The 12,936-nt window shown below is 43.5% G+C and overlaps 1 protein-coding gene and 1 pseudogene across 1 annotated transcript; both read left to right on the forward strand.

The window, feature by feature from the left end:
* The first annotated feature begins 3,741 nt into the window (after window positions 1-3,741).
* Window positions 3,742-5,240, forward strand: LOC101977086 (atypical chemokine receptor 3-like; annotated as a pseudogene).
* A 6,019-nt stretch (window positions 5,241-11,259) lies between these two features.
* LOC144374237 (biorientation of chromosomes in cell division protein 1-like) lies at window positions 11,260-12,638 on the forward strand. Its single transcript, XM_078037163.1, has one exon. The coding sequence runs from the start codon at window positions 11,260-11,262 to the stop codon at window positions 11,908-11,910; it is 651 nt and encodes a 216-aa protein (XP_077893289.1). The 3' UTR covers window positions 11,911-12,638.
* Window positions 12,639-12,936: the final 298 nt, after the last annotated feature.

Below are 12,936 nucleotides of genomic sequence, written 5' to 3' on the forward strand. Positions count from 1 at the left end.
GTGTATGTGTGTATAATCTAAATGTACAACTTTCCATAAGATAAGAGTAGAAAAATGTTTATTAGCATTTTTTAAAAAAGACAACTTTATGGAGAAACCTACCAAGTATTTAAGAAACAGATAATTCCAGTAATTTTTAAGTTTTTAAAGAGTATTTAAAAAGAAGTAAAACATCCATTTTTTTCCAAAACAGATATTACAATGATTATAAATCCTGCCAGGATTGGATTATAAAAATCAGATCAGACAAATATATTACATAGTGTGTATGGTAGGTGTCCCAAAATGATTTTTGAGTGAGTTAAAATATTAACTTCAAGAAGGCTGAAATGAGATAACATAGTTGACTTCAAGCATTTGAAGGGTTTCCACATGGAAGACACTTGTTCTCTTTACTTCATTAGGTAGTATTAGGATCTTTTAATGTCTGGAGTTGTTCAGATTTAGACAACTACCTCATGAAGCACTGACCCTTCCTTGTTTCTTTTTGTAGCACTAGGGATGGAACCCAGGACCTTGAGCATGCTAGGCACGTAATCGATTACAGAGCTATATGCCCAGCCCCTTCTTGCTCTATAATAATTTAAAGCAGAATATGAACATATTGTAGGATGCTATAAAAATATTGTGGAATTGAGTTTTCAAATGACTTTTAGGCTGTAATCCTTATAGGATTTTATTATGGTTTGATCTCCATTGTCCTTCACAAGTGTCATATACTAAAGGCTTGGTCCCAGCTGATGGCACTACTTCTAGGAGGTGGGCAATGTAGAATGTAGGGCCTAGTTGAAGGAAGTGAAGTCATTGGGTTTGTGCCCTTGAAGATTATACTTGGACTCAACTCCAAACCATCCCTTTCTGTCTCTTTCCTGGCAGCCATGAAGTGAGCAGTTGGTTCTACTACATTCTCTTTGCCATGATATTCTGTCTTACCACAAGCCCCAAACAACAGATCCAAGCCACCATGGGCTGAAACCAGGCAGAAACAAATCTTTTCTTTTTTTAAGGTGATTTTTCTCAGAAAATCTGATTAATATAGATTCTAAAGAATCACTTCAGAATTAGGAGAGGGGTGAAAGTAAAAGAATAGAAAAAGCTAATCAAATAAATTTTTAATCCCCAATTTTTCATCTGTAATAATAGTTTTAACATTCTGGTATTTCTGCTACAGTATAGAATCAATAAAGATTCTTTCAGGGCTGGGGATGTGGCTCAAGCAGTAGCATGCTGGCCTGGCATGCACAGTGTGCTTGGTTCAATCCTCAGCACCACATACAAATAAAATAAAAATATTGTGTCCACCGTAAACTAAAAAATAAATATTAAATCTCTCTCTCTCTCTCTCTCTCTCTCTCTCTCTCTCTCTCTCTCTCTCTCTCTTAAAAAATTTCAAAAAGAGTCTTTTACATTTAGATTTGATGAGGACATACATAGCATGTGTGCTTGCTCTCTCTCATGCTCTTTCCTTCACTCTCTGTCTCCCTGTGCACACACACACTCACACATTGCTTGCTTCAACCTTGGGCAGTAACAGCTGTGTCTCTGCACCACACCTTCCACGGTGGTGCCACTCCCAACCCCTGAGGGGAGAGAAGGGTGTGACTGCAGGGTGGACCGCCTATCCCAAAAATCCTGTGAGACTCCAGGCCCAGAGGGCAGAGGCAGAAGCAACAGGGTTAGATCAGAGTCCCTGAGCCTTCCCATTGTCCAAATCCACTCTGGCCTGGAGGATACTGAAGATTGGCAGCTGCCAGGTGCAAGGGATGTGTCAGAATTGATTTGAGGAGGGGCCTAGAAGAACACTGCTCAGCCCCAGGAGGAGGTTTCTCTTATTCTGTGCCCTTGCCCTTGTCTAGGACCATTCTCTTTGGACTGCATCAGGGCCACAGTGTGCATGCCCTGGAGGGAAAGAAAGGGCAGGCCAGAAAAGCAGCCCAGGTGTGAGAGAGTGGCAAATGGGTTAAAATCCTAGTGCAGGCTCTCAAAGGCTCAGGGTCCTTCATTTCTTTGGGCTCTAGGATTTAATACTATCCCTGCCAAGTACCCAGGTTGTGCCAGTAGGGCAGAGAATTGCCACAGCCACCTCCAACAAAGCATTTTTGGGTTTCCATGCCTGTGGGGCTCCTCTACTTCCAGTGACTATGAGAGCAGATGAGATTTGGGGGAGAAATAGTGCCTTAAACTAAGTCAAACTGCAAATGTGTTCCATTTTATGGAAATGGGAAGGAAGAAGCAGGGCTGCTGCCAGAGGCCTCTGCACTGGAGCCATGTGAAAGAGCAGGGGCAGCATCCATCTGGGTTCACAGGTGCAGGGTGAGGGTCTGAGCAGACACTTTATGTCCTAGGGGAGGTGGCAGGAGTATCTTCAGGGCAGCTTGGGGTGGCTGGATAAACTGAGATCAGTCTGGGAGGCCAGGAGCCCATCTTCTGGCATCACCCTCCACAGCCTTGTTAGGCAGATATCCTTTTGGAATCCTTGAAGCTGTCTTAGGACAGGACATCTGCTGATGAGGGTTTGTTTGTCCTGATTCTGTGTTGCCCCCTGTGAGTGGCCTCCTGTGCCTGAATGTCAGCTTCCAAACACTTGGGGTCACTGGGCTGTGGGGATTTCCTGGTTGCTGGGCCAGTGACCTGGTTGTAGAGCAGAGGGTATATCACTACCCTGGGATGCTCAGGCCTTCTTTCTGCACATGAAGCCTGGGTTGGACAACCAGGAGGGGATCCTACAACCACCTCTATCCCCTACCTCCCACAGAGGGAGCTGCCAGGCCTCCCACAGTCTTCCTTGTTGGGATTCAGGAGTGGGCCACCTGTTAAGTTTTGAGGCTGTGGAGGTAGGCAGCAGGTGTCTTCCATAGTTAGGGACTCTGTTCCATGCTTTCCTAAGGAGGGCCTGATTCAGCTGCATGTCCTCTGTGGGTTCCTGGGCCCTCTTTGGGGGTGGATGTTATGCAACAGTTTCCCAAGTGGAGAAGAGCCAAGATGAGGTTTTGCATTTCTGCTAAAGAGAAGAAGCTGATTGCTTCTCCTAGACAGTTGCAGGTGACAGGTCATTGAGTAATATGTATCCCCCTTCATATTTGGGGATAGGCCCTTTGTCTCTAAGGTAATGCTGAGGTGGGTGAAGCTGTTCTAGTGCAGCAGACATGGTCAGGATAACCAGTATATCTTATGTTGGACACTATTGGTTGGAGGAGCCATAATTCCAACCTTGGAATGTTCCTGCTTTGGTTTCTGAAACAGTTGTCAAGGCCACTTGGCACACATTGACTCTTATCCTGGATCCTGCAGAAGTTGCTATGTGTAACATGGAGTCACTTTGAGTAACCCATGGTAGCCTGAATCTTGGCTAGTCACCACCTGTGGCAAGTGACAGAACTGCCACCTACATAGAGGAGACAAGTCAAGTCTGGTGTTTCTTTGGCCCTGTACCATGTTGATTTCACACTCTGAGCACAGCCAGGCTGATGGTGTCTGAAGAAGACAGCCAATGAAAGATAGAAAACCAACATTGTGTCTGTCTTTGGACACTGTGTCAATGAGACTCTGGCTGTTTGTTTATGATTGATTGATTGATTTCTTTTCTTCTTTCTTTGTGAGACACCTCAGAACTTGGGCAAAACTGCTGGGCCTTATTAGGACCCCAGAAAAATGTTTTGACTGGAAGTCGAGGTTCCCTGATGAGTGATTTCTCTCTCCCATCTCTCTGGGTTGCTGTAGGTCCTTCTCACTCCCCCTACCATGGATATGCATCTCTTTGACTACACAGAGCCAGGAAACTTCTCTGACATTAACTGGCCATGCAACAGCAGCAACTGCATCCTGATTGATACAGTGCACTGCCCAACCATGCCCCACAAAAGCATCCTACTCTACACACTTTCCTTCATTTACATTTTCATCTTCGTGATCGGCATGATTGCCAACTCTGTGGTGGTCTGGGTGAACATCCAGGCCAAGAGCACAGGCTATGACACCCACTGCTACATCTTGAACCTTGCCATCACGGACCTGTGGGTGGTCATCACCATCCCCGTCTGGGTGGTCAGCCTGATGCAGGACAACCAGTGGCAAATGGGTGAGCTAACCTGCAAGGTCACGCACCTCACCTTCTCTGTCAACCTCGTTGGCAGCATCTTTTTCCTCACATGCATGAGCATCGACTGCTACCTCCTCATCACCTACTTCACCAGCACCTCCAGCCACAGGAAGAAGATGGTGTGCCACATCGTGTGCGTTCTGGTGTGGCTGCTGGCCTTGTGCTTGTCTCTGCCCAACACCTACTACCTGAAGACTGTGGTGTCTGCTTCCAACAACGAGACCTACTGCTGGTCGTTCTACCCTGAGCACAGCATCAAGGAGTGGCTGATCGGCATGGAGCTTGTCTCTGTTGTCTTGGGCTTCATTGTCCCCTTCTCCATCATCACTGTCTTCTACTGCCTACTCTCCAGGGCCATCTCAGCCTCTGGTGATCAGGAGAATCAGAGTATCCGGAAGATCATCTTTTCCTATGTGGTGGTCTTCCTTGTATGCTGGCTCCCCTATCATGTGGCAGTGCTGCTGGACATCTTCTCCATCCTGCACAACCTCCCCTTCACCTGCCAGCTGGAGAACATGCTCTTCACAGCACTACATGTCACACAGAGCCTGTCCCTGGGTGAACTGCTGCGTCAATCCTGTGCTCTACAGCTTCATCAACCACAAGTACAGGTACAAGCTGATGAAGGCCTTCACCTTCCAGTATTCTGCCCAAATAGGCCTCACCCAGCTCACCAACACCTCCAGAGTGTCAGAGACAGAGTACTTGGTGCTGGAGCAAAACTCCAAATGACCTGATGTGCAGAGGCCACGTCATGGAGCTTGTGAACATGGCTTATGGTCTTCATAAGAGAGCAAGGGAGCTTTGGGTCTTGATGCCCAAGTGACACGAAGAGGAGAAGGCGTGACATTGTGCATCTTACTCTCTATCTAGTGCTGTCTGTCAAAGTCAGCTTCAGGAAACACTTGAATGGACATCTATACAACAGAACCTTCTGCTCTTCCTGAAATTTTTATATGTTGAATTTTATTTACGTCTTCATTTTCTCACTATTGACATACTGCATAAAAAGTATTGGAAAGTTAAATGTATTTTAAATATTGCATGGGAGGTATAATCCTACTCAGATTGCTGTAGTTTTAAGATTAGTTTGACTTTAGTTTTACTAAGGGTGTCATTTTTAACTAATTTAAAGTTATGTATTTATATACATGTATATGCATATATATAAATGTACACCATTTTTCACTGAAATGTGTTCTTTATAAAAGTTTTATATCTCTGTGGTTGGTTGTATTTGCACAGGATATGGAACAAAAATGGCTTCATAATGCTGTTTGGGATGTTAATAGTTTTGCAGAGTTACATTTAAAACAAAAGAAGACTACTACAGACTACAAACTTGTGCATACAATGAACAGAGTTCTCTTAGTCTGTAAGTTATTTCTTTAATAAAGAACTTTGTTTCCTAAAAGTGCATTCCTGAAAGTGTGAAAGTGTGCTGGCATTGAGGTAGCATTTATGATGTTGCTATGTGGACACACCTGGCACACACAGTCAAGCTGAGCAAGAATAAAGAGAGAACTGCCACAGAGCAAACTGGAGGGTTAGTGTGGGTGAGTGGCATGAAAGGCACAGCATTCAAAGTGCTGAGTGTGTTTTATAAGCTCTTCAGGTGGTGTTGGGGAGGGAGGTGGTGGGCAGATGTCTGGAGGCAGAAATTCAGGAAATGTGAGCCTGGATCAGCCAGGGCTCCTCTGCTCCCAGCACCAATGTGACATCCCCTCACACAATCCCTGCTGAGGGTTGAAGGCAGCGCTGCTTTTACATTCTTAGCAGACCTAAGAAAAAGCTGCAAAGGAAATGCATATTTTCTACTTACCATAGACCAACTAATTACATTTGTCCCCTGTCATCTGCACCAGATATGTCCCAAGATCCCCTGAAACCTGGAAAGTACCTGACTCATTGTGTATATTTTATGTATTTACTACGCATTCTCCTAGACATACACATTTACCGTACAGTTTAATTTATAAAGTAGACACATAGATCAACAATTTTGAAAATTAGAATGACTATATAATTTTCTGTAATAAAAGTTATTTAAAACTTAGGAATTATGTATTTCTAGAGTATCCCATTTAGCCTTTTGGGGGGCTGCAAGTAACTGAACTGCAGAAAGTGAGCCTGTAACAAAGGGAAGGCTATTGACTGTGCTTGAGGCAGTAACCAAACTCTGGCTTCTGCATTTCCACATGAACCTTCACTGGGAGGACTCCTTGGAGGAGCACTTTCAGAGCCACAGGAGCCACAGACTTCTACAGACCTGGCTTTTGGGTAGGAGCTCAGGGAAGTGTCCTTCCCATCTTAGCACAGGTGAGGCCATCCACAGGTGGGTCTTCTTGAGATCCAGGGGCTACTGCCCTTTTGGAATGTCCCTGAACATATGGGCTCACCAAGACTCACAGCCCAGGGGTCCCTCGGGGTTACAGATAGCACCATTTGCAAAGGCTGCCCAATCTGAGTTCTGAGGCCAGGCATTGTGGCATGCTGACTCCAATATGCTTGACACATGTTCACAGGTGCATGCATACTGTCATGAATGCTATAATAACAGCAGATCAATAAGTGAAAATGCAAGAGAAAGGAAAAATAACACAAGGAGCACACAAAGTTGGGGAAAATCATAACATGATAAACACTTATTACCATTAAAATGGGGCCATGTCTACCCTGAGGCTTCTAGAGGTCAAGTTCAGACAGGAAACTCCCAACCAGTGAATTGAGGAGGAGAATGGAGAACAGAAAAGCTGAACTTAAGTGGAGTGTTCAGGCCCCTCCCACTCAGTGTGGACCCCTCCTAGCCCAGGAGTTCAGGCATATAGATGCATAGTGCTGGGTTCAGGTGGGGTTCCTTATCCATTCACAGACGTCTCCTGTGCCACCCAGCTTTAGTGACTCCTATTGCCCTTGCTTAGTCGGACCATGGACTACTTTCTTACCACTCTGTAGAGCCGGGTGACCACTCAGTAACTTACACCCACTCTGAGGTGCAGAGCAGTTAGGAGGTTTGTGGAGAGCAGGCTGTGCTGGCTCCAAGCCATTCCACACTATGCAGAAGAACACTGCCCATACCTGAGCTACCCTGTTTTATAAAGCAGCAGATTTTCCTGGGCTACACACTTCTGAGTCCAAGTGATGAGGCAGAATGACTCATGCCTTGAAAGACCAAGTGGATAACCACCACTAGGCAAACAGAACTTACTGGAAAGAATTAACCCAACTGGGCACAATGGTGCATGTCTGTAATCCTAGCCTCACAGAAAGCTGAGGTAGAAGGATCACTGATGTCAGGCCAGCCTAGGCAACTTAGTGAGTTCCCGTCTCAAAATAAAAAATAAAACTCTGACAGGTTTAACTCAGTGGAAACATGCCATGCTATGAGGTTCAATCCCCAGAACAACACACAAAGAAATAAGAAAGAAGGCAATGACCCAGCTGTGCAGCAGCAGCATAAGGCACAAACACATACATAAGTGAATCAGGTTAGTAAAAAAATTACTCCCTGTGCATTCACTAAATTAAATCAGAGACACATGGACTCCTGGGCACATCAGAACCTCATCCAGAAAACCAGGACCATGAGCTTACCAGACACTGCAGACTCATCACTGGAACACCAGGAGAGGCACGTGGGACTGTGGCAGTGGCATTTCTTTCTTCATCTTGTGTTTTAGTAATCTGGCTTTTTTCTCATTTTCCCTTCATTAGCATAGACAGAGGTTTATCTATTTTATTTTTCAAAGAACATCTTTTTGTCTTGTCATTTATTTCACTTGTTTATTTTGTTTGAATTTCGTTGGTTTCAGCTCTGATTTTATTTATTTCCTGTCTTTACTGCTTTTGGTGTTGATTTGTTCTTTTTCTAGGGCTTTGAGATGTAGTGTTAGAGATTTTTACATGTTGTATAAGTGTTCCCATTTACCTCTAAGAATTTTTTTTGTATTTCACCCTTGATTTCTTCAACTATCCATTCACCAATCAATAGTGTATTATTTAGTCTCCATTTGTTAAATATTTTACTTTATCATTGATATCTAATTTTATTCCATTGTGATCTAAGAAAATGCAGAGTATTATCTGTTATTTTGTATTTATTAGGACTTCCTTTGTTGTGTAAGATATGGTCTATTTTAGACAATGAGCCTTGCTGTGGAGAAAAAAATGTATATTTGCTCATTGATTGATGAAATATTATCTATATCTCTATCTATATCTATCTGTCTATTATATATATATATATATATGTATATATATATATAATATCTTTCAATTCTAAATTATTGATTGCATTTTTAGTTCTATGGTATATTTAATTAGATTTTTTTGGGAAAAAGACTCTGCTAAGTGGAAAAAAGATGAGCAACTGAATGGGAAAAATATTTAGAAAGGTCATACCTGACATATGATTTGTATCTGGAATGTATAAATGCATATAGAGATGTATACACAATTAAAATTATTGAGGTGTACGTGTGTGTGTGTGTGTGTGTGAGTTTATGGATAAAATTTTATTTTCAAAATTAACCTTTAAATTATGTTTTTTTAATATTTATTTTTTAGTTGTAGTTGGACACAACACCTTTATTTTATTCATATATTTTTATGTAGTGCTGAGGACCGAACCCAGGGTCTCGCACATGCAAGGCGAGCACTCTACCGCTGAGCTACAACCCCAGCCCAACCTTTAAATTATGTTTAATTGCAGGTGAATATTTATATTGTTTGAAACTTTTTGATTGTTTTGTTGTCCTGGTAGTTGTACACAGGGACATGTGTGTGTTTTTTTTTTAATTTTTAATATTTATTTTTTAGTTCTCGGCAGACACAGCATCTTTGTTGGTATGTGGTGCTGGGGATCGAACCCGGGCCGCACGCATGCCAGGCGAGCGCGCTACCGCTTGAGCCACATCCCCAGCCCGGGACATGTGTGTTCTTGGCAAGAACAACAGCACTTACATCACATCCCAAGCCTTTTCATGTTTGAGACAGGATGTGTATATATTCCCTGGCTACATGGAAAATGACATCAGCCTGCCTCAGCATCCCAAAGATCTGCAAATACAGATGTGGCCCTCTTCAGCCAGGGCATATTAAGTCATTTAGAAAGTAATTGGATGGAACCAATACTTCAGAGACACTAGAAGTTATCATGGACAATGCATATGGAAATTTTTCTGCTGAAGGAAATATTAAGATTACAATGGAAACAAGGAACTTCACACAGTGTACTATGTCATGTTGTAATAGTAATTTTCCAAGGAACACCGCACATCATTTTTTGTGTTCACACACACACACACACACACACACACAAGAAATCACACCTATACTTTTACCAGTGAGCTCCATTCTCCTTTAATTTCCTTCCTCTTCATTTTTTGTATTGGGATGCACACTGTTTTTTTGAAGCCTCCTTCCTTGTGCCTATTATACCTGACATATATTGTCTTTGCTTCCCTGGTGCTACCTCAGATATTGATCTGCTTTTGTACTGGGTAGTAACTTCTTTCCCTGTAACTTATGCCTTTCCCTCTCTAGTCCCTTAGGGTATAGACTTCAGAGGGCTGCTTTTCCATCACAATGCTGTCAACAGTTTATATATTTCCACCCAAAATTGGGTGTGAGGTAAGAGTCTGATCCAGTATCAGGTGCCATGGAGGGTGACTGTTCTAGACGTAGGGATGTACAGAGACTTGATGAGTGATGGGATCAGCCAAAGGCAGGGAATGTTGAAAGTGCAAAAGGCTCAATCATAACACAGAGACAAGGATTGGCTCTATGTATTTGTCTGATGGTAATACAGGTATGATGTTGCTCATGGCTGGCCTGTTGAACCATGTCACCAGCCTTCCTTACCATGTAAATATTCTTGCAAGGAAACATGGACCATTTTGGGTCAGCACCTCATCTATCTTCTGGTTCCTTTCATGTTTTCTGGAACCTAGTCTGAAGCTTAATGCAGCTTTGTCTGAGCAGATATTAACAGTGGTCAAAGAAATTAGGGAACAAAAAAATACAAAAAAAAAAAAAAAACAAGAATTTCCACGAATCACCCCAAACTGACCTGATCACACTGGGCCATTATTCAATAATACAAAGAATGTATTTGTTCTTTAAGTCATTGTACTATTGGATTCCTTGCTATAAGAGCTTTGTTCTTACCCTAAAACATGCACTCCATATGCTATTCATAAAAGGAAGCTGTGTTTATTAGCATTCTGCTGAAAAAAATGAGAGCAATAATGAAGTTTAACTGCATAATAAAGAACTAGGATGGCATATAACTTGAAACAGAATATGTGCATGTTTGTGTGACATACACATCAGTTAATTATTATTCTAATAATATCCTTTAACCAGAACTTCCATGGGGTACTTTTCATTGATATTCTTTACTTAGTCCACAGTCCCCTTAATAAATGATAACCTCCTTCCCAAGTTCAATACTGCATTGCTCATATTCTGTGTCTCATTATAGTGTGTGACCCAGTGTCAAACTTTCCTTCAAGAGAAATTTCATTCTCAACTATCAGTTTGCCTTTTAAGTACATAACAGTTACTTTTCTTGCCTTTCTAGCTAGCTACCTTTTCAAAGAGAATCTTTCTTAGAGTCAATTTTTTAAATTTATCCTTTTTGTGTTACATAATTTCCCCAGTGTTTCATGTTCATTTTCCCATTCCTCAGATTATGAGTTATATGAGGATGGTTCTCATTTCTATGTCTAACTTTTATGTCTTGCATTTCCAACTGTGTAACATATATTTTCAAGTAAGTGTTCAGCCAGAAAAGCAAACATAGATATTCATATATTGGAAAGATTTTTAAGTCAGTAGCAGACACTGTGCTAGGCATTATAATGACCAGTAAAAAGCATAAGGCCCCTGCCCCATGAAGCTTATATGCTATGGGTCAGGAATTACCTAAAGGCCCTATGGGAAGGGGAACAGAAAGTCCAAGGATGTAAAGATCAGGATCTTTCTAGATAAAGGGGGAAGTAATGGAACACAGAAGAAGCAGGCACAGGATAGATTTGCATGTCTTGTAAGCCAGAAATGTTTAAGCAAGCTTGGTCATCTTTGCCTTGAAAAGATTACTGTGGATCTGGGAATGTATCACATGTTTGGAGAGCAAAGGTGAGTTAAAGATAAAGGTTATGGGTTTTCTGCCCCCGCCGCCTCCCGACCTGCCGCCGCCTCCGCCACCACCGCCGCCGCCATCTCCGCCGCCGCCGTCCCCACCTCCGTCGCCACCGCCGCTGCCTCCGTGGGGTTCTCCGCTTCCTGTGCACAACGCAGGCTCTCAGACCCAGAGCAGGAGCCGCACTCCGGCGCGGGGCGCAGGCATGGCGGACGGCGGCCCCAGCAACCCCGCCTCGCTGCCGCCGGGCGACCCGCAGCTTATCGCACTCATCGTGGAGCAGCTCAAGAGCCGCGGCCTGTTTGACAGCTTCCGCCGGGACTGCCTGGCGGACGTGGACACCAAGCCAGCTTACCAAAACCTGAGGCAAAAAGTGGATAATTTTGTGTCAACACATCTGGACAAGCAGGAGTGGAATCCTACGATGAACAAGAACCAGTTACGAAATGGGCTGAGGCAGAGTGTGGTTCAGTCGGGGATGCTGGAAGCAGGAGTAGACAGGATTATTTCTCAGGTGGTGGATCCAAAACTCAACCACATCTTCAGGCCACAGATTGAACGAGTGATTCATGAATTCCTGGCAGCCCAGAAAAAAGAAGCTGTGCCAGCACCCCCTCCTGACCCAGAGAGCCAGGACCTGCCTGCCCCGTCCCAGGACACTTCCTAAGAATATTCCTGGCACCTTTTGAAAACTCCATTTAATTAATGGTGAAGAAATGGATCCCTGTTCCGAGAGAGCATGACTTCATCCAGCTGGGGGCTTCTGAACTCAAGATTTCTACCCTGACTGTGGGGCAGTGTCCAGATAGGACAGGAGCAAGCTTGGCAGTGGGAACTCTGCCTGTGGGTGCCCCTGCCTTGGGCTGCCACTGGCCTGCTTGTCCAGGGGTGTGGCACCCAGTACACACTACAGAGTATGAACACTACAGCCGCTGGGGTGGTTCTCAGACAGCTTTATACTTGAACATGGAGACTGCACATGGACTTTAGGGTTTGTGCTCTGGGATGACTAGAGGCTATCACGGAAGACCCTAACCAGTCCCAGAGGTAGTTCAGAGAATAGGGACAGTAAAGCTTAGTGGGGAGTAGGCATCTGACTGCACTCGTCCAATACCTTTCTCAAAGTTCCAGACTGTGTGTACAAGCCCTTAGCATCAGATAGCCTTAAAGTTGGTTGTGACCTTCTTGTCTGTGACTCTTGAAGCCAGTTTCCTCCCCATGTCAGAGGTGACAGAAGGTGGAAACTTAGAGTGAACAAGTAGGCCGAGACATCAGACATGATTGCAGGTTTCCTGTGCAGGGCTGCTTCCTGTCCTCCAAGGCCTGGTGAGCCTTGGATGCGTTTGTTCTTTTCTCGTGTTTGTTTTTTAGAAAAGTAAATTATCAGTAAATGGCGTTAAGTTTTTTAATAAAATCATTTGATACTCTGAAAAAAAAGATAAAGGTTATTTGGAATTTTTGTAGGCAAAATGGACAAGATTGGTTTATAAGTGAATATAGAGTGGTAGGTAAGAGATGACATGAATCATTTCAAAGCTTCTTGGCATGGACCACTGGAAGGATTGTGGTACCATTCACTGAGGTGGGGACTGTTGGACAAGGACAAGGGGTAAAAGCTAAGATAGGTGCTAAATAGGCAGCTGGATATCTTGACTGATACTTTATAGTATCTGGTGTGGAGATATGATTTTTA

Source organism: Ictidomys tridecemlineatus, unplaced genomic scaffold (genome assembly GCF_052094955.1).
Source record: "Ictidomys tridecemlineatus isolate mIctTri1 unplaced genomic scaffold, mIctTri1.hap1 Scaffold_63, whole genome shotgun sequence".
Taxonomy (NCBI): Eukaryota; Metazoa; Chordata; class Mammalia; order Rodentia; family Sciuridae; genus Ictidomys; species Ictidomys tridecemlineatus.